A 22,000-nucleotide genomic window follows, 5' to 3' on the forward strand; every position below is an offset into this window, starting at 1 on the left:
GGAGAGACCGGACAGCTCTGCTGGAGCAGAGACGCCATGCTCAGCTCTCCCAGGCAGCTGCGACCCACGATGGACTTAGGCTAGAATCTTTCCGGTAAGCGCACCTTGGGGTGCTTACACACATCATTAGAAATGGGCTAGACCAGGTACGAGAATTAGTCTGTAAGGGCTAGAGTTCATGGGCCAAGCAGTTCTTTAAATGAATACAGTTTGTGTGTTGTTATTTCGGGCATGAGCTAGCCAAGCGGCCGGGGTGTTGGGGACGCAGCCCCGCCGCTCCTATTTCAACAGAACATGTCACTATTACTCAGTGTCTACGATCTTACTCCTGCTTCTGATGGATCTGCTCACTAAAGATGCTCTGTTAAAAATCACCATCACCATCGGGCAGTGGTGGCACACGCCGTTAATCCCAGCACTTGGGAGGCAGAGGCAGGCGGATCTCTGTGAGTTTGAGACCAGCCTGGTCTACAAGAGCTAGTTCCAGGACGGGCTAAAAAACCACAGAGAAACCCTGTCTCGAAAAACCAAAAAAATAAAATAAAATAAAATAAAATAAAAACAAAAACAAAAAAACACCACCACCTTCATAAAGATCACACAGTACCCATACATATTAGACTACTCTGTTACATTAATCTTCAACCAGTGCTTTCCTTAAAACCTCATCCCTGCTTTCTTCTCTGTGATAACGATCTGTTTAGTTCTTCAACTTGCCTATGCAATTGAGCTTTGAATTACAGTAGTCTTTACCCATTTTCTTCTAAAGTCCTACATATTTTCAAGAATTTTACACTCACTCTTCTCTTTTTTCACTATACCACCCCTTAGTATTGTGTCTAATAATTTTAACTCTCACTTCCACCCTGAATTCCAAATCTTTATTTCTACTAAAGGTACATAAAGCAATGCTAGTGAGCCATGACCAAATATATGTCCTACAGATACATCTAAATCAACATATCCATGAAAGAACTGCTTCAAGAAATAAAATTATCTTTTGGAATTTGTATCTCAGGCATTTTTCAAAATACACTGATACAAAAATATGAAGTGTAAAAGACTCCTTCATTATTTCTATAATCAAATTAGTATTCACCAAATACTACTAAAGATAGCTAAAGTAGGCTCAAAATATTTGTATCTCAAGTTTCATTGTTATAATTGGTGTTCTAGTAATTTACTCAAAAATTCAAATAATCAATATTATTATAAAAAGTTTCAAAGTAAAGACAATACCAACATTCATAAGAAACTACAAAAGAACATATTAAACCAATGTGGAACAACTTAGGTATTCTGCATATATGTTACAGTTGTATAGCTTGGTCCTCTTGTGGGACTCCTAACGGTAGGAAAAAGTGACTGTCTCCAACTCTTTTCCTGTTTTTTGGGACTCTACTCCTCATGCTGAAATGCCTTGCCCAGTCTTAATATGAGGGGATATGCCTAGTTTCACCAAGTGGTGGGTGATGTACACCTTTAATCCCAGCACTTGGGAAGCAGAGGCAGACAGATTTCTGTGAAACTGAAACCAGTATGGTCTATAAAGTGAGGTCCAGGACAGCCATGGTTACACAGAGAAATCCTGTCTAGAAATAAATCAAAAAAAAAAAAAAAAAAAACAACAAACCAAAACAAAAACAACCAGATCACAATGAAAGAAGAGGTTCATTATTTTTTTTTGTCCTCAAAAGAGAAATATGGTTTATTCTGGAACATATAGGCTTAAATAAAGCCCAGGGACATACATTTAGGTTCCCCAAATCTAATATTCCACATGGAATCAGTTTAGTGTAGTCTTACAGTAACGGAATGAAGAAAGTCATCAATAAGGGTAACTTTCAAATGCAGTGGTGGGTGCATCAGAGAGACAGTGAAACAAGGTGGGAAAGTCTCTCCAAGAGGCCTCAGTGCTATCTTAGGGCAGTGCTGGGTTTGGGGTTGGTGGAAGCTAGTGGTCTGCGGGGAAGGGGATAAAACTAGAAGAGTTTATTTCTATTCATAAAAAATATGATTAGAGGAAAGGGGGTGGGAAAATTACATAGTAAGATTGTAAATACATTGATAAATATATGTTAGCAACAAAGGACCAGATGTTAAATTAATATCCAAATTAACTGTGAATGAAAATCAAGAAGACCCCACTAAGGACATACATTGTACACAGAAGTTAAGAAAAATATTGTTTTATTAGATATGATTTTATTTTGTTCCATTAATTTAACAAAATTTCTATAGTTTAATTAGGTTTTCTTCTTTTTCAATATAAGTTGATAAATCACTCTAAAAGTATATGGAAATGCAAATAACTCAGAATAGCTAATACTGCATGATTTCAAAATCTATGAAGAGAAACAGTGATTTACTAAGGCAATTATGGAGCAAAAATGATTAATGAAACTAAACAATTAAACAAAAAAATGGATTCACAGACACACACACATAGTCCGTGATACAGAAGAAAAGTACAGAGAAAATGTGATTTCATGCAAGAGACTGTACAACTATAAGAAAGTAACTTAGGAAAATGCATCAAGTCACTGGATGGACAGCTATGGAAGACCCATAGATCACCCAGTGTGATTTTTTAATAAATCAGAATCAGGGTTTAATAAAGATAGTTTAGTACCTAATGATATCATAATAGAAGATAAAAGACCTAATACTTTCTCTGAAATAAAGAAAGAAAAGACTTCTGATGGCACAACCAGTGTTCCTCATATGAGTGAATCCAGTCAAAACACTAAGACAAGAAGAAATGAAAAATGTTCAAACTGAAAACATTACACTTAGGTTATAAAACTATATCCTACTTGCAGACAGAAGTGAGTTTGGCAAGACTGAAGAGTAAAAGGTCAGGTGTATCTCCACATAATAGTAATAAAAATCTGAAAAGTTTTCAAATTAAGATAATAATTGCATTATAGCAGAATATAATGCCAGACTTAATTTAACCAAAGAGGCATTGTCTTCACATGATGAAAACTATAATGCAATGTTTATATTCATTTTAGAAGGTATCAATTAATGAAAAGACATCTCAGGTTCCTGGACCAATAAAAAATTTAGAGAAAACAGCATAATCTACAAAAAAAAAAAATCTAAGGTGGCCATTTTGCAGAACTTGGCAAACTAATGCTAACATTGATATACTGATACAGAAATGCAAAAGAATCACGACAGCCAAAATAACCTTAAAATCGAATAAAACATGAGCATCCACACTGTCCTTCAAATGTCCCAACAGGCTATAGTCACACAGGGTGCTGCTGCCATAAAGAAATCAGTGTGGAAAACGTGAAGCATAGAACTAAAGCCTTCCATTTATGAATGACAGATTTATGACAAGAGAGTCAAGACAATTCAGTGGATAAATATCAGTCTTAGCAACACTTGTGCTGGGAAAAGTAGATACTGATACCCAGAAGAATAAATTTGTAACCCTATCACACACCAAACACAAAACTGACATTTAAAATGAAGTATACACCTAAATAACACTGAAGAGCTTTTCTGAAAACATGTAGATATAAATAAATACTTACACCCTTGTATTAGGCAGTCCTTTTTTAGATATAACATGAAAGCTATAGGGAAGAAAAAGTGTGGTTGGGGACTATACTTCATCAACCCCCCCCTCTTTTTTTTTTTTTTTTTGATTTTCAAGACAGGGTTTCTCTGTGTTAAAGCTCTGACTTTTCTGGATTTCACTGTATAGACTGTATTCAGCCTCAAACTAACAGAGATTCTCCTACTTCTGCCTCCTGAGTGCTGGAATTAAAAGTGTATACCACCTCAAACTGGCCAGAATATTTTTTAAAGTATAAAAGCATCAAATTTTATACTTTTATTTATGTGTATGTTATTATATAGTAGTATTATCCCAATAGAGATTTTAAAAATCAGAAAATCTAGAGCAATCAAATAATAAAACAATTACACACCATTGGTGCCAATTTCAGCATAATACACATCAACCATAAATATAAAACTCCTAAAACAAAAATGGCAAAAATAAGAGCATGTGATATCATGTAATAACAGCTGGGAGAAAACATCATCAATTTTCAATTCCATGAGAAATTATATCAGTCTTAGCAACAACTTGTGCTGGGAAAGGTAGATACTAAAAGCACACAAAAATAAACTTTTTTTGGTGCAAAATTTTAAGGCACCATATATAAATCACAGATAATACAAGGACACCAAGTAGTTAACAAAGTACACATGAATTCACTGCTTCTTTTAAACAAAATAAATGGTGTCTATTCAGTTGAGGACATGGGCTAAAGTCGGATTTGAGGGTCAGTTAATAATGGCACCTTTTAAAAGAGAGTTTAACACAAAGTAATTGTCTAAAATATCATTTTTCTAAGTAGCCACATTAAGATTAGGTTCCTGAAGTCTTCAAAATAGGCAACATTTATTATACATATTAATCTATTGACAGTACTGATTTGATTTTGTAATACTGCAATTATGTAAAATGCAATCCAATTTATACTCATTTGAAAGTTTATTACAAGATATTATCATATATAATACAAGTGTTATGGGATTTCAATCCATTTAGCCAATGTCTTTTGGGGCAGCAAGTTCATGGTCTTGTCTGCCTACATAACATGAAAAATTATAAGCTGAGGGAAATGGTCTCTTGCTCTCTCACTCACTTGGGTGGTAGAAGCAAAGCAGGCAGCCCTTGGGCAAATGACTGGATGAAGGAAACAGGATTAGCAATGACATCTAACCAGTTCTGTATCAGTGAGTGCCTACCCCTACTTTATACCTAAATTCTTGAGAAACATTAACAGACTCCTGTGGATTCACGCTACAACTAAGATTTATATTTGTTATATATTTTTAGTTTTTTAGTGATTTACTTATTGTTATTTTATGTGCATTTTTGTGTTCCCTTCATGTGTGTCTATGTGAGGGTGTCAGCATCTCTGGAACTGGAGGTCCAGTTGTCTGCTGTCCTGTAGGTGCTGGGAATTAAACCTGGGTCTACTGGAAGAATAACTACTGCTCTTAAGCACCGAGCCATCTCTCCAGCCCTGAACCAAGATTTTTTTTTTCAATTTGGAAGTCTCATTGTTCTAATATAGTTATATTAATGTAAACTTTTTTTTTAAATTTTATTACTTTAAAAATGTATCAATCCAAAATCCCACTTCCTCCTCTCCTCCCACTCTCTCCCACACCCTCCACACATGCTTCATCCAACCCCTCCAATCTTGAGAGAGGCCAAGGCACCCTGCCCTGCAGAAAGTCCAAGGCCTTCCCCACTACATCAATGTTGAGCAAGGTATACATCCAAAAAGAATAGGATCCCAAAAAGTACATGCAGTAGAGACAAATCCAAGGGCCATTGTCATTGGCCCCTCAGTCTGCCCCAATTGTCAACCACATTCAATTCAGAATCGACTCATGAAGTTACAAGAGAGAACTAGAGTAATTATAATTAGTTAAGTGGTAGATTGTGTGCCTAGCATGTAAGAGGCTTTGAGTTCAATCTCCAGCATGAAAATAAACAACAAAGGTGTCAAAGAAAGAAATAAGCAACAACACAATGGTGTCACCATCAAATTTCAGTTCTCATTATTACATTCTGTTTACTCAGTGGTATCTACAATCCACGGACTTTGTTCACAAAGGTTATATAAAGGACTTTTTGAAGTGTTTAAAAAGCACTTACTAGATAAATGCTACCGTTACATGAAGGAACATAGGAGAGGAACAGAGAGAAGAAACTCAAATTTGTGCTCACAAAGCATGACTCATCCCTCACTATGAAGATGCTTCTACTGATTCTACTTTCCACACAATAGATTAATAACTAAGTGATGATGTTGTCAGATAATTACCTGGGAAACACCCAACTTTTTGCAAGCATCAAGAAAATTTTCTACATTTCTTCGACATTTCGCCATGCTCAGCTTGGGCTATAAAGAAAGAAGAGAAAGACAAACGTTTCTAGTATGTATATGCCGAACAATTTGATAATGAAAACGGTATTGCTTAATTGCAATAGTTAAGGACATTTTTTTTAAACCTTGTGCTCTCCTTGGGAGAAAGAGTAATCTTTTGACACTACTTACCACTGCTGGTGATGGTACATGAATACTAGCTACAGAGCGTGGCCTTATGTGATTGGCCAAGTGGCAAAGAACAACCCCATCCATCAGTGCAGCGCCTATGTCATCAGGCAGAATTACTTTTAATCTGGACTCAAGGTTCTATAAAGACACGAGGATAAATTTTCAGGTCATATCAAAATGTATGGCATGCATTCATATTACTAATTATATGATCAAAATTTGAAAGAGCATTAGGAAACAAAATTACTATATGAATTTGTGAAATGAAATCTATTTCTGTATAGCAGCTGTGCAAGGTCAACGTGACTTACATTGCGAAGCTGCCGTATCTGTTCACGCTCTTCCCGTAAATGCTCCATCTTTCTTCTCATTGTAAACCCTGGATCTGCTGCCCCATATTCTTGCCGAGATGCACGACTAAAGGCTGTATAGAAAGAGAAATTCCCTAACTTTTTATAAAAAAAGAACAGCCATCCATGGAGAAAGATGTATGATAAAAATATCAGTAGATAATTATGGAAGATATTTTTAATAATTCATTACAAATATTTTAATTACATGTAAATGATTGTTAGTTGCATGGATGAAAAGCAACAGGCCATTCAAGTGCAATGATTTCCAGCACTTACGTATGTTCTTATTTAATTATATATTGTGACAAACTTATTACCCAGGTTAAAAGTGATGATACAACATATGACAGTTTTCTAGCTTTAAAGAAAAAAGGAAATTATTCTGGAAGGTCAAGGTGGTTATTCACTACTAAGACTATAATTCAATACCTTGCCAAGTAAAATGGATCCATTTTCTTTGGGGCATGCCAAATGCAAAAAGATTTCTGTTTTAAACCACAATACAATGGAATGCTATCATTTCAAACATTTGTGTGCTGGCAGAGGGCTCATTCTAATCACAATCACAGCAGGGGAGAAATAAAACTGCAGGATACCTAAGGCAAAAAGCTGAGGTTACAGGAGCTTGAAGGTAATGGGAAAGACAGAAATGGTGTTGGGAATTGCAAAGATAAATATGATGAAGAGAAAATTGCTTCTAGAAGAGGGGAAAGGATCATTGTATACATAAAATTATGGATTCTAAGTCATTTAAGCTGGGAAACTCTATAATGAACAAAGAAGACACCAAATTTTATTTGAAGACTATACTATATATTTACCTGATCTAGGCTTCAAGCCAAAGGGACCATGTGAAAAGCCATCAGTCCTTTCATATTCCTAAAAGAAAAAAAAACAAAACCCTTGCTGTTCCAAAATTATCAAGGCACCTTTTCAGACCTGTTTCAATTTTGAGAAATCTTTATTTCCAATGTTTTCTTAAATAGTGAAACTCAACCTAGATTTCAATTCAAGTTGATATATTTCACGATTTAGAAGTCAATAAATATTCCTCATTTACCTGGGAATACAACTTTAAATCTTTATTTAACTTTTAAAAAGTAAATTATGTATGTTCACATATGTGTGTGTATGTGTTTGTGTGTGTGTGTATGAGAGAGAGCGAGGGGGGATGGAAGTAAGAGAACAACTTGGGGGAGTAACTTCTTCAATTATATTGGTCTTTGTAATCAAACTGAGTTTGTAAGGTTTGGTGGCAAAAGCCTTTACCAAGAGAAGTATCTTACCAGCACATAATATTTTCTGATACTATGGAAAAAAGGAAAATAATTAACAAGGTATGATAGATTTTTTAAAAAGAAGAATTAAGTGAAGGTTTTTAAAATAATGAAGAACAAATCAATTAAGAGATAGATCAACATGGACTCTGTATGTACTACTGACTTGATACTTAGTGGAAAATTTGAGGCCAATCCACAATTACAGGAGTTTTAGAATAATAGATGAGAGCAAATCATTATCTCTTCCATCTGAACACACATTATTTTAAAGTGTTTCTGCATGTCATGGTGGGCTATGGAAAGATACACATAACATTAAAGAAATTCCTGATTGGTGCAAAAAGCCTAAAGTATGGTGTAGGAGGTCCTTCTGTCTATGTGTTGCCTTCACTGGTTAATAAAGAAACTGCTTTGGGCGTATAGCAGAGATGTATGAGAAGAAAGATAGGTAGAGAAAAACTAAAGGGGATGCAGGAAGAAGATGGAGTCAGGGAAATGCCATGGATCCACTGTTACAGGTAGACATGCTGAAAATTTGCTGGTAGGCCACAACCTCATGGTGATATACAGATTAATAGAAATGGGTTAAATTAATATGTAAGAGTTAGCCAATAAGAAGTTAGAACTAATGGGCCAAACAGTGATTTCATTAATACAGTTTCTGTGTGGTTATTTCGGGGCTAAGCTAGCTGGGCAGCTGGGATGAACAAGAGGGCCCTCCTCCTCCTACAAAAGTATATTTGAGTAAACATTTCATTTAATGTGATTAAGTCCATATGCTTCAAATGGATTTAAATGAAGTAACTAATAGTGTTTTATAAATTTTATAATTTATTTATTTATTTATTTATTTTGTTTTTCGAGACAGGATTTCTCTGTGGTTTTGGAGCCTGTCCTGGAACTAGCTCTTGTAGACCAGGCTAATCTCGAACTCACAGAGATCCGCCTGCCTCTGCCTCCCGAGTGCTGGGATTAAAGGCGTGCGCCACTACCGCCCGGCTTATTTTTTTTTAATTTTATAATTTATAAAAATATATAAATAAAATGTAGTTGTGGCAGCACCTTATGACTCTGGGTGACAACTGCCGGAAACTGTTAGGGCAAAAGTTTTAGTTATTTCTCTGCCATTTACTGTCTAGGCTTTTGGGGAAAGCTACTGGATTTTTCAGCTACAAAACAATAAAGGCACATTAAAATGGGACTCTATTTATGTTGAAACAAAACAGAGAGACTCTGTTAATGTGGTACACTAACAGGTTTTACCATTTTCTTCTCACATGAAACTGTGGCAGTAAGAATTCTGTACGGTGTCTAAATGTTCTCTAGATGTGCTAGGCAGCTCAATGTGAATGTGAGTGGGGCTAGGAAAACACATTAAGCATCCCACCCATATACATCCTATGTTTGGACTTCTTTATTTTGTTGAAATTGTTATAAATTACTGAACAAAATTCTACTTATCCAAATAAAAACAAAACTCATAAAAGCAGTAGAACTTACCTGAGAAAAATAGACATTAGTACACTTCTTGGTATACATAGGCCATAACATCACACAAAGCAGCAATGCAAACCAAGTGGTAGTCATGTCTATCCTTACAGTTGTTATAACTTACAAAGAAAGAATTTAAAAAGCATTCAACTATGACTAATTTCAGGATACCGTAATTAAAATTGTTTTCTAACACAATATATATTACTTTGTTTTCCATATAATTTAGTAATATTTTTATTAAACTCATGCTCATGGTCATAGAAAAGTTTTATAATACAAATCACACAAAGTAATACAGAAAAAAATTGCAGTTTTCTAAAAACAAATATATGTACATATAATGAGATAAATCTATATAATCAAGTTTTATACAATAAATTCAGGTCAATCAAAAATTTTAAGATGTGAATTCTCCAAATAAATTATTATTTTCCTACTAATAAAAATGGACTGTAGAATACAAAATAAAGTGATCAAAACTAAATGAGATACTATTTAAAATATTTAAAGTTCTTGTGGTAAAGCAACAAGATTAAGTTACATGAACTCATCATTCAAACAACCATAGTATTTAAACAAAATTTTAGAAATTATGACTTTCATATACCAGCTCTCTCATTATTCTTTAGATCTAAGATGCCAGGAAACGTGTGACCTTCTGTCGATAGGAACAACCCACTACAGGATTGTTTCTCGTGGAAAAAGGACATTTCTCTTGCATTGCTTTTAGACCTTATTAGTTACAAGGAAAACCAAAGGCCATTGCACAATGCTTAATGCATTTTTAAAATTAAAATTCCTAAGCTATTGTTAAAATCCAACAATTATTTTTAAATATAGAGGAATAAGAAGGCATGCATCTCATAAATTGACTTACATTTGGTGATGTAGAAATATGTTCCACAGAAAACCACAACTTAGTAAAATTTACTAGGGATATTCATACACAGGAATAGTATTCAAAATTTTTTTACAGATGAAACTTGTACATAGTAATGAACTACTGATTTCAAAAAGAAGTAAATAAATGACTTTGTATAAAAAAGATGAAGTTTTAGAAAGGAGGTAAAAAATTCTTTTTATAAAACACAGAAAAGATACAAAGCATTAAAACAACTTGTACCTCAGATGATACTGGAGACTGTGGTGACATATGAGCATTATCACTCTCTTGCTAAAATATAAAAATAAAAACATGAAAGATGAAATTAAAATACACAATGATGATTTAAACATACAAAAGGACAATGGGAAATTGTTTTGATCAACTGTCAAAAGAGGAATTGACAATGTACAGTATGGCATCTTGCTACTTAAATGTTCTTGATGAACCACAGTACAGACATTGCTGGGAAATTTTAGACATAAATGATCCCTGGCTGCAAGTAACAATGAATCAGATTCTACATAAGAGCCTCTAATGATATATAAGAATTTTAAAGACTCAAAAATACAATCAAGACCTAATAGGTAAGATGTATTACCCCTTCAGACACAGCAATGAAGCCTGGCAAGAGATCATCATGGTAAATAAAAAACTAACTGGAAGATTATGCATATTAGTGTAAGTAGAGAAATATTTATGAATTTAATGGAATAATATCAATAAATGGTTTATGGTTTAGGAATGAATTAATGACAACCAAATGAAAATATCTTGACATTTAACCCGAAAAATGAATACCACATTAAGCATGCATTCAACTGACAAGTGATTATTTCTCAGATACTATTCTAGAGACTAAGAACGAGGAAATTTTTGTTATCCTGTTTTTTTGTTTGTTTGTTTTTCCATATGAAATTGAGTATTATTCTTTCAAGGTCTATATAGAATAGTGCTGGGCATTGCATTGACTCTGTAGACTGCTTTGGGTAAGACTGCTATTTTTATTGTGTTGATCCTACTTATCCAAGATCATGGAAGTTCTTTCCACTTTCTGATATCTTCTTCAATTTCTTTCTTTAGAGACTTAAAGTTTTTGTCATACATGTCTTCCACTTGTTTCGTTAGAGTTGCACCCAAGATATTTTATGTTATTTGTGGCTATTCTGAAGGGTGATGTTTTACCACTTTCTTTCTCAACCCATTTATCATCTGTATATAGGTGGGGTAATAATTTATTTTAGTTAATCTTGTATCCTGCTACATTATTGAAGGTGGTTATCAGCTGTAAAAGTTCCCTAGTATAATTTTTGGGTCACTTATGTAAACTACCATAACTTCTGCAAATAGTGAAAGTTTGACTTCTTACTTTCCAATTTGTATCCCCACGATCTCATTTTGTTGTCTTATGGCTCTAGCTAGAACTTCAAGTACTATATTGAATAAATATACAGTAGACAGCCTGTCTTGTTCCTGATTTTAGTGGTATTACTTTGAGTTTCTCTCCATTTAGTTTGATGTTGACTGTTGGCTTGCTGTATATTGCCTCTATTATGCTTAGGTATGTTCCTTGTATCCCTTACCTTTATCAAGAAGGGATGTTGTATTTTGTCAAAGGCATTTTTTTTTCATATCCAATGAGATGACCATGTGGCATTTTTCTTTCAGTTTGTTTATATTGTGGATTTTCACATTTGAACCATTCCTGCATCTCTGGGATGAAGGTAACTTGATTATGGTAGATGATTTTTTCTGATGTTTTCTTGGATTGGGTTTGACAGTATTTTACTGAGAATTTTTACATTAATGTTCATGAGGGACATTGGTCTTTAATTCTCTTTTTCAGTTGCATCTTTGTGTGGTTTGGGTACCAGGGTAACTATCACCTCGAAAAAAGAGTTTGACAATGTTCCTTCTGTTTCTTGGAACAACTTGAACAGTATTGGTATTAGCTATTCTTTGAAATTCTGGTAGAATTCTGCACTGAAACCCTCTGGCCATTGGGTTATTTGGTTGGGAGACTTTTTTTAAAATTTATTTATTTATTTATTTATTTATTTATTTATTTATTTATTTATTTATTAAAGATTTCTGTCTCTTCCCCACCGCCGCCTCCCCTTTCCCTCCCCCTCTCCCAATCAAGTCCCCCTCCCTCGTCAGCCCAAAAAGCAATCAGGGTTCTCTGCCCTGTGGGAAGTCCAAGGACCACCCACCTCCATCCAGGTCTAGTAAGGTGAGCATCCAAACTGCCTAGGCTCCCACAAAACCAATAGGTCCAGTAGAATCAAAAACCCATTGTCATTGTTCTTGAGGTCTCAGTAGTCCTCCTTGTCCGCTATGTTCAGCGAGACCGGTTTTGACCCAGGCTTTTTCAGACCCAGGCTAGCTGGCCTTGGTGAGTTCCTGATAGAACATCCCCATTGTCTCAGTGTATGGGTGCACCCCTCGCGGTCCTGAGTTCCTTGCTTGTGCTCTCTCTTCTTCTGCTCCTGATTTGGAGACTTTTGATGATTACTTCTTTTCCCCTAGGTGTTAAAGGTCTATTTTAAAGTGTTTATTCTTGTTTTAATTTTGGTATATAGCACAGAGAAATTTTTCCATTTTCTTTAAATTTTCGAATTTTGTGGAGTATAGATTTTCCAAGTATGACCTAATGATTCTGTGAATTTCCTCAGTGCCTGTTGTTATGTCCCCCTTTTCATTTCTGATTTTGTTGATTTGCATATTCTCTCTGCCTTTTGGTTAGTTTTCATAAGGGTTTGTCTATCATGTTGAGTTGGCTCATTGATTCTTTGTTTCTAATTTACTGTTTTCAGCCCTCAATTTGATTATTTCCTGGCATCTACTCCACCTGGGTGAGTATGGTTCTTTTTGTTCAAGAGTTTTTAGGTGTGCTGTTAAGTCGTTAATGTGAGATTTCTCCAAGTTCTTTATGTAGGCAATTAGTGCTATAAAATTTCCTCCTAGCACTGCTTTCAAAGTGTTGTATAAGTCTGGGTATTCTGTGTACTCGTTTTCATTAAAGTCTAAGAAGTATTTAATTTCTTTATTTCTTCCTTGACCCAGGTGTGATTCAGTTAAGCACTGTTCAATTTCTATGAGTTTATGGGTTTTCTGCAATTAGAGTTGTTGTCGAATTCTAACTTTAATCCATGGTGATCTGATAATATACAAGGGGTTATTCCTTTTTTAAAAAATATCTATTGAACTTTGCTTTGTTACCAAGTATGTGATCAATTTTTGAGAAGGTTCCATGAGGTGCTGAAAAGAAGGTATATTCTTTTGTGGTGGGTGGAATGTTCTATAGATATCTGTTAAAATCATTTGAGTCATAACTTCTGTTAGTTCCTTTATTTCTCTGTTAAGTTTCTGTCTGGTTGTCCTGTCCAGTGGTGAGAGTGGGGTGAGAAATGTACAAGAAAGGAATTTCCAAAGATATCCTTATCCCTGACTTCAAGCTTTACTGTAAAGCTCTATCAATGAAAACAGCTTGGTACTGGCACAAAAACAGACAGGTGGACCAATGGAATAGAATTGAATCAAAGATGCAGATATCAATCCACATACCCATGAATTTCTGACAAAGAAGCTAAAATTATGCAATGGAAAAAAAAAGAAAGCATTTTCAACAAATGGTGTTGGCATGACTGGATTTCAACATATAGAAGAATGCAAATAAGTCTTTAATTTTCCTTTATTTCTTCCTTGACACATTGATGATTCAGATAGAAGAGAAAGTGGGAAGTATACTTGAATGCATTGGCACAGGAGACCACTTCCTAAATATAACCTCAGTAGCACAGACACTAAGAGAAACAATATAAATGGGATCTCTTGAAACTGAGAACCTTCTGGAAAGCAAAGGACATGGTCACCAAGACAAAACTGCAGCCTACAGAATGAGAAAAGATCTTCACCAACCCCACATCAGGCAGAGAGCTGACCTCCAACATATACAAAGAACTCAAGGAATTGGTCATCAAAAGAACAAATAATCCAATAAAAAATGGGTTACAGAACACTAACCAGAGAACTCTCAATAGAGGAATCTAAAATGGCTGAATGACACGTAAGGAAATGCTCAGAATCATTAGTCATCAGATAAATGCAAATCAAAACAATTCTGAGATTCCATCTTCACCTGTAAAAATGGCCAAGATCAAAAACATTGATGAGAATTTATGCTAGAGAGAATGTGGGGTTAAGGGAAAACTCCTCCATTGACGGCGGTAATGCAATCTGGTACAGGGACTTTGGATATAAGTATGGTATTTTCTCATAAAATTAGGAAACAACCTACCTCAAGACCCAGCGATACCACTTTTGTGTATATACCCAAAGGATGCTCAATTGTACCATAATGACATGTGCTCAACTATGTTCCTAGCAGCATTGTTTGTCATAGCCAGATCCTGGAAAGAACCTAAATGCCCCTCTATCAAAGAATGGATAAGGAAAATGTGGTACATTTACACAAACAGCAGGAAAAATAATGTCATCTTGAAATTTGCGGGCATATGTATAGATCTAGAAAACATCATATTGAATGAGGTAATCCAGAACCAGAAAGACAAATATATGTACTCACTCATAAGTGGCTTTTAGATATAAAACAAAGAAAAACCAGCCTACGATTTACAATCCTAGAGAACCTGGACAACAGTGAGGACCCTAAGAGACGCATACATAGATGTAATTGACATGGGAAGTACAAAAAAAAAAAAAAAAAAAAAAAACAAGATCTCCTGAGTAAATTGGCAGCATGGGAACAATGGGAAAGGGTAGAAGGAGAGGGGAGAGAAGGGAAGGGACTGGAAAGTAATATATAGCTCAATAAAAACAATAAAAAATAAAGAATGCAAAGATCCATATCTATTACATGCATAAAAACTCAAGTTCAAATGGATCAAATACCTTAATATAAATTCAGCAACACTGAACCTAACAGAAGAGAAATTAGGAAGTAGCCTTGAACGCATTGGCACAAGAGACCTCTTCCTGAATATAACACCAGTAGCACAGACACTGAGATGGACAATTAATAAATAGGACTTCCTGAAACTAAGAATCTTCTGTAAAGCAAAGGACACAGTCATCAAGACCAAACAGCAACTTACAGAATTGTAAAAAAATCTTCACCAACCCCACTTGAGATAGAGGGCTGAACTCCAAAATATACAAAGAATTCAAGAAACTAGATATCAAAATATCAAATAACCCAATTAAAAATGGGGTACAGATCTAAATAGATAATTCCCAATAGAGAAATCTCTAATGGCCAGAAGGCACTTAAGGAATTGCTCAACATCCTAGTCATCAGGGAAATGCAAAGCAAAATGACTCTTGATACCATCAAAATGGCTAAGATCAAAAACACTAATGACAGCTTATGCTGGAGAGGACGCAGAGTAAGAGGAACAATCCTCCATTACTGGTGGAAGTGCAAACATGTACAACCACTTTGGAAATCAGTGTGATCTTTTCTCAAAGAACTGAGAATCAATTTACTTCAAGACTGAGTAATACCACTCTTGGGCATATACCCACAGGATGCATACCCATACCACAAAGACATTTGTTCAACTATGTTCACAGCAACATTATTTGTAATAGTCAGAACCTGGAAACAACTGTGATGCCCCTCAACTAAAGAAGAAATAATGAAAATGTGGTACATTTACACAATGGAGTACTACTCAGTAGTAAAAAACAACATCTAGAAATCTTCAGGCAAATGAATAGAACTAGAAAAAAAAATCCTCAGTGAGGTAACCCAGACACAGAAAAACAAACATGGTTTGTACTCACTCCTAAGTAGATATTAGACATAAAGCAATGGATAACCAGCCTACAGTCCACAACCCCAGAAAAGCCAAGAAATAAGGAAAACCCTAAGAGAAACATACAAGGATCCCCCAAGGAAGGTGAAGTAGTCAAGTTCTGCATAGTCAATTGGCAGCATAGCAGTAGGGTGGCAGGGGCATGGTGGAGGGGAGAAGGGGGAGTAGGGAGGAGAACATGAGGGATCAGGAAGATCAAGTTGGGTAAAAGACAGAGATAGAGAGCAAGGAAAGCGATACAATGGAGCCGTTGTGCGGTTAGCAAGAAACCAGGCATTAGGGAAACTAAGGAACCTCATTAGGGAAACATTAGGAAAACCAAGAAAACCACAAGGGTGACCCCAGTTAAGAATCTAATCAATAGTGGAGAGGATACCTAAACTGCCCTTCTGCTGTAATCATGTTAATGACTACTTTAATTGTCATCATAGAACCTTTATATAGGAACTGATGAAAGCACATGCATAGACCCACAGATAAGCACTGGACCCAATTCCTGGAGTCTAGTCATAGAGAGGGAGGAGCAATATTATGAGCAAAAGCTCAAGAACATGATGGGAATACCCTCAGAAACAGCTGACATGACCTAAAAGAAGCTCATTGACTCCAGACTGACAGCTAGGAACCCATAATAAAACCGAACTAGGTCTACTGAATGTAGGTGACAGTTGTGTGGCATGGGCAGTTTGTGGGGCCATTAGCAGTAGAACCAGTATTTATCCCTAGTGCTTGAACTGGCTCTTTGGAGCTCATTCTCTATGGAGGTATATCTTGTTCAGCCTACATACAGAGAGGAGGGTCTTGGTCCTGCCTCAAGTGATGTGATAGACTTTGTTGACTATTCATGGGAGGTTTCCTTCTGAGAAGTGGATGGGGGTAGGGTTAGAAGAAGGTAGTGGGAGTGGAGGATAGGAGAAAGAGGGAACTGGGATTGCTATGTATAATAAGATTGTGTTAAAAATAAAAAAGTTGGCTGGGCAGCGGTGGTGCACGCCTTTAATCCCAGCACTCAAGACACAGAGGCAGGCAGATCTCTGTGAATTTGAGACCAGCCTGGTCTACAAGAGCTAGTTCCAGGATAGGCTCCAAAGCTACAGAGAAACTCTGTCTCGAAAAAACAAAACAAACAAACAAACAAACCAAACAAAAGTTATAAAAAGAGAAATATATTAGGAAATTTGGTAAAATATCATGCTTAAAGAATATCTCAGTCTAGAGAGTAGACAAAGTTAAGATAACATTCCAGTCTATATATGGATCACACAGAAACTGTAGAGAAAAGGAAGGAGTGGTGAAAAAATATAAGCTTCTTGAGAAAGTAAAGTTCAGTAAAAGTCAGGTAAATTGAAAAGATAAGAACAAAGACACAGAATCAATAAATTTAAAAAAAAAAAAGATGACTGCAAAACAACTCTGAATTCCACAGGGCAAAAAAGTGAAAGGATGGCAAGTTATGAGTTTAAGCTGATATGGTTACCAGGGACTTGCTCAATAAAGACTAGGAATTTACCCTGTAAGGCATGGGGTGAAACTTAAGGTTTTTAAGCAAAGAAATGGCCTTATTTTACTTGTATTATGAAAGCAGTAGGGAGAGTGTACCAAAGAGAGAAGAGGTGTGGGGAGACATTTCAGATGATAAAGTGCTTAAAGTATAAGCATCGGGATCTGAATTGGGATACCCAGTACCCATATACAATGACAAACTTGATGATATGTCTCTGTGTTCCTATCAATGAGAAAGCAGAGGGGTGAATCCTTTGAGCTCACAGATGAGCAAGCCCAGTTGAATCTGTGAGCATCAGGTACAATAAGAGACCCTGTTTCAAAAAAAACAATGTTGAAAAGGACTGAGGAAGACACTGGAAGTTGACAAATGGTGCACACAAATGCATGCATTGTGGCACACACAGATAGATAGATAGATAGATAGATAGATAGATAGATAGATAGATAGATAGATAGATAGACAGACAGATAGATAGATAGATTTTAGATAAATATAAGCAGATAGACAGGCAGATAGACAGACAAACAGTCAGACAATGTAAATACAGAAAAGCAAGGAAGCTGCTGTACCAATCCAAGCAAGAAAGACTGAAAATCTATGCAAAGGTAGCAAAGATGGAAAAGAAGGTAGTGTAGATAAACTATTTCAGTGCCCAAAAATAAACAAGTGAATTAGTAGGTTTTCATAATGGATTAGACATTGAAACAGGTGGGAGAAAAGTGACTATGAGGAGGCAGGGAGGACAGCCAAGGTGAACCACTAACTTGGCGTTCAAAGAATGCTGTCTGTTAAACACTTCAGATTTCGTGGACAACAGGATCTCGGTACTAACTTCACAACTCTGTCATTAGAATGCAAAAGCATCTGTAGGCAAGTGGCTGTAACTCTCTTGTATTTAAAAGTTACTTACAAACATAGCAAGTGGGCCAGGTTTCATCCTGGGCCACTTTGTCAACTTCAGCTTTGTCTAAAAAGGAGTTGGTAATTTCACAAAGTAGATACCACCTTTGCCTGCACAATAAACTCAAATGGAAAACTTTTAAACACACACACACACACACACACACACACACACACCAATTAAATCTGAATATCTGTGAGTAAAATCCAGATATCATGAGTTTTCATTGTGCAACCTAGGTTGAAAAAGATACTACATCAATTTAAAATGTTAATATGTTTGAGGCATGGAAAAAAAGATGAATGTGTTGAATCCTAGGTGAGCAGAAGGTTCCAAACAGCTAAAAAAAGAGGATACATTACTACAAAAGCCTTAGGCTAGATGGTAAAATACAGACTAGAGTCATAAATTAGGAGCTATTACTAGATCCACTGGGATTAGTCATCAAAACTCTGCACACCAAAACCAGCACTTTAGAGTCCATCCGATGGGTTATGACATAAGAAGGAATAAAATGTAAGGATCAAACAGATATAACAAAGTGCAATGGAAAGCCAGCAGCAGGTACACAGGAATTGACTGCAGTCATGAACAGCAACCTAGAAAACATTCCTACACAAAAACTGCTTTCATCATTTACCACAGATACTAATGGAAATAATAGAAATAATGGAACATTTTGGAAACAACTGTCTTAATTTTTTGGAGGGGGTCTCCATAAATACTATTTGATAGACATGAAAAGATAACAGCATTTGGGTTAGACAAAGGTAATTCACATAGATTACTTATTTTGCTAAGTGTAATTTTATTTCCAAGAAAAAAAATGTTTTCAGATGTAAACTGATGGGTTACAGGTCCAAAACAAATGATAAACCTCTAAAACTCTTAGAAATTGTGTTCTAGAAAACAAAGGGTTAAATTAATAACTATATGACAATGCTCAGAAGTTTTCATTACGGTAGAAAACTGGTGCTCAGTAGCAAAGAAAACAACAGCAGGTCTGCATTAACTCTCACTAAGCCAACTAAATATCAAAGTAAAGAATTCAAATCATATTACCCTTAGTCTCACCTCCTCATTTTCATTGCCACTTGAATTCTTCCTTGCTGATTTGTACTGAAAAAACATTTTAAAAGAATACTTTATTCGTCCATAAACATGTGAATATTTTGTTCAAAATGATACCTGAGGCTTATTACTACGTTGGTACTTTTATTAAATTATCTGATATTAAACTGAAGTACACAGTCAGTTCAAACAGTCCTCCTATTCACAAGTACAATGCTGTGAGTAACACTATTCCTTCCTAAGCCAGACCCACTTCTCATTCTTTCAGGTTTGCAATCTGTGGATTGTCTTAGAACAGCGGTTCTAAACATGTGGGCTGCAACACGTTTGGTGTCAAACGGAACTTTAACAGAGACCGTGTATACAGATATCATGCATATCAGATATTTATATTGTAACTCCTAACATTAGCAAAATTATAGTTATGAAGAGGCAATGAAAATAATTTTCTGGTTGTAGGTCACACAACATGAGGAACTGTGTTAGAGTCTCGGCATTAGGAAGGTTGAGAACCACTGTCTTTCTTTTTCTTTCTTTCTTTTTCTTTCTTTTTCTTAGTTCGCTGCATTCAACAAGTCATCAAGTCAACTTTTTGGCAATCTCTCCTAGACTCGCTTCATCTGAATTCTTACAACCACCATCCTATCCGGGGTTCTTATCATTTCTCACATGGCTTGTAATTTCACTATACTTAGACCATAGCAATTGTTTTAAAAACTGGGCTGGAGATGTGTTTCAGTGATAGCATGCTTTCTTACCACCTATGAACCCCTGGGTTCAATCCTCTGCACCACAAAGAAGTAATCTTCTAATTTCAGGCTATGTTAAATGAATATGGCAACTACACAATAATGGTAATAGTGCTGAGAGCTAACATTTAGAAATATCATTTACATTACAGTAGTAATGATTGAAGTGCATTGCATGGATTAAGAAATTTAATCTTTATAACAACAGAATAAGTACTTTTATCCCAGTTTATAGTGAAATATTGAGAAAATGTGTTCAACCTAAAGAATTTGAATATGTGACAAAGTGATTTTTAGAATCAAGGAGAATATACTGTGACAATCAGTAGAAGTCTTATTTTCTTATTCCTTGCGCAAAACTGCTTTAATTATTTTGCAAATCAATGATAGAACCAAACAGATGTTCACAGAAGTTCTTTTTTTGTAAAAAAAAAAAATTACTAATTTTCAGATCATGTCACAAACTATTTTTCCTGATGTCCAGGGTTAACTTTAATTGCCCCCTTTATGTAACTCTGTCTTCCATATCCTGAGAAAATAACTTACCTAGTATCTCAGTCACAAAGTAGGCTGTATTAGGAACTGCAGATAAGTCACATATGTTCCCTTACTATAGTTTATAGCTGTGACTAATGTACTATTAGTTCCATTGCATATCTTTTTGTGTTGATGTTCAACAGCCTTTAGTATACTAAGCAAGTGCTGCTAATAATGAGCTACACTGAAGCCCTATACAATTTTATATTTTCCTAACTTTAAAGGAATAATTTGATACCAATTTTTCATGCAATGTCCTAACAGTGACATCTTCTGACAATTGAGAAGAATTACACATGTCCTTAGCCTATTTCCCAGGGACTGAAGATTATATTTACACCCACTTTATCATGTATGAAAGAAATGAACATTTGCTGACTGATGGTTACATAATAGTCATTTTATATATTATTCTATTTTATCTTTTAGCAAATAAATAATATAATTGATACAGTAGAAGGAACATATATGCCATGAAGACTAAATTTTTGAATGAACAAATGATGGTTTTAAACCGAGTAATAGTTGACTATGATAAAGATTCACAAACACCTCTATTAAGTTCACTTGAAGTATTGCAAAATATTTTGAAAAAAAAAAAGAAACTCTGTTAATGTTTATCCCTTTCATATCATGCTGTCCACAGGACAAAGACACAGAATTAAAAACGCTCTGAATTCTAATCTCAATTTTATGATTAGCACACTATTGACTTTCTGGGCCTTAATATTCTCATATGTAAAATACAAATGATAACTGCATTTTATGCTACTGAAGTTTCCTGAAGGACAAATGGACTAAAAATATTTGGAAAGGTTTCTGTCAGTTAATAATTCCAATACACGTGTTTTGATAAATATAATCAGTATGATATTATTATATTAGGATAAAGAAAATCAAATAAATATAAAGTACCTCTTATTGCTTAGAAATAACACATCATAAGTAATCCACCAAGGTTCACTTATAAAATTATTTTCAATCAGTACTTTTCTTTATGTTTTCATGACTTAAAAAGGGAAACTAAGATGAAGGCCAGATGTAAACCTAACTTCAGAGTTGCAAAGGGTTCTGATCATTGGAATGCCCTGCCCTTTTCCTTCCTATGTGTTTTTTCTTATTACCCAATTAACTCAAAATCCACTGGCTAAAAATAATCAGTAATCATTTATTCAAAGTTTAAGGTGATTACATATTTGCTATTTTGACCATATGCCACTTTCAAACACATATTGATTTCCAATATATGGATAGAGAAATATGCAGATTGAAAGAAAAACCACC

General features: G+C 35.2%; 1 protein-coding gene and 1 non-coding gene across 7 annotated transcripts in view; both read right to left on the reverse strand.

The window, feature by feature from the left end:
- Lrch2 (leucine rich repeats and calponin homology domain containing 2) overlaps positions 1–22,000 on the reverse strand; it is a 97,191-nt gene that overhangs the window by 6,242 nt on the left and 68,949 nt on the right. For 3 of the 6 annotated variants that reach the window (XM_050129083.1, XM_050129080.1, XM_050129078.1), the window contains 6 exons: positions 19,434–19,478; positions 10,352–10,402; positions 7,276–7,333; positions 6,413–6,525; positions 6,102–6,239; positions 5,868–5,945 (listed from right to left, as the gene is read on the reverse strand). In XM_050129083.1, the coding sequence (XP_049985040.1) occupies positions 5,868–5,945; positions 6,102–6,239; positions 6,413–6,525; positions 7,276–7,333; positions 10,352–10,402; positions 19,434–19,478 (483 nt within the window). Of the gene's footprint in view, positions 1–5,867; positions 5,946–6,101; positions 6,240–6,412; positions 6,526–7,275; positions 7,334–10,351; positions 10,403–19,421; positions 19,479–22,000 lie in introns of all 6 variants that reach the window. The other 3 variants (XM_050129081.1, XM_050129079.1, XM_050129077.1) reach the window with 1 other exon arrangement.
- LOC126492590 (small nucleolar RNA SNORA35) lies at positions 9,875–10,003 on the reverse strand. The gene has a single exon (XR_007589643.1). It is a non-coding gene; the product is annotated as a small nucleolar RNA SNORA35 (small nucleolar RNA).

This window comes from Alexandromys fortis, unplaced genomic scaffold (genome assembly GCF_014885135.2).
Source record: "Alexandromys fortis isolate MF-2015 unplaced genomic scaffold, M_Fortis_MF-2015_v1.1 scaffold_247, whole genome shotgun sequence".
In the NCBI taxonomy this organism is placed as follows: Eukaryota; Metazoa; Chordata; class Mammalia; order Rodentia; family Cricetidae; genus Alexandromys; species Alexandromys fortis.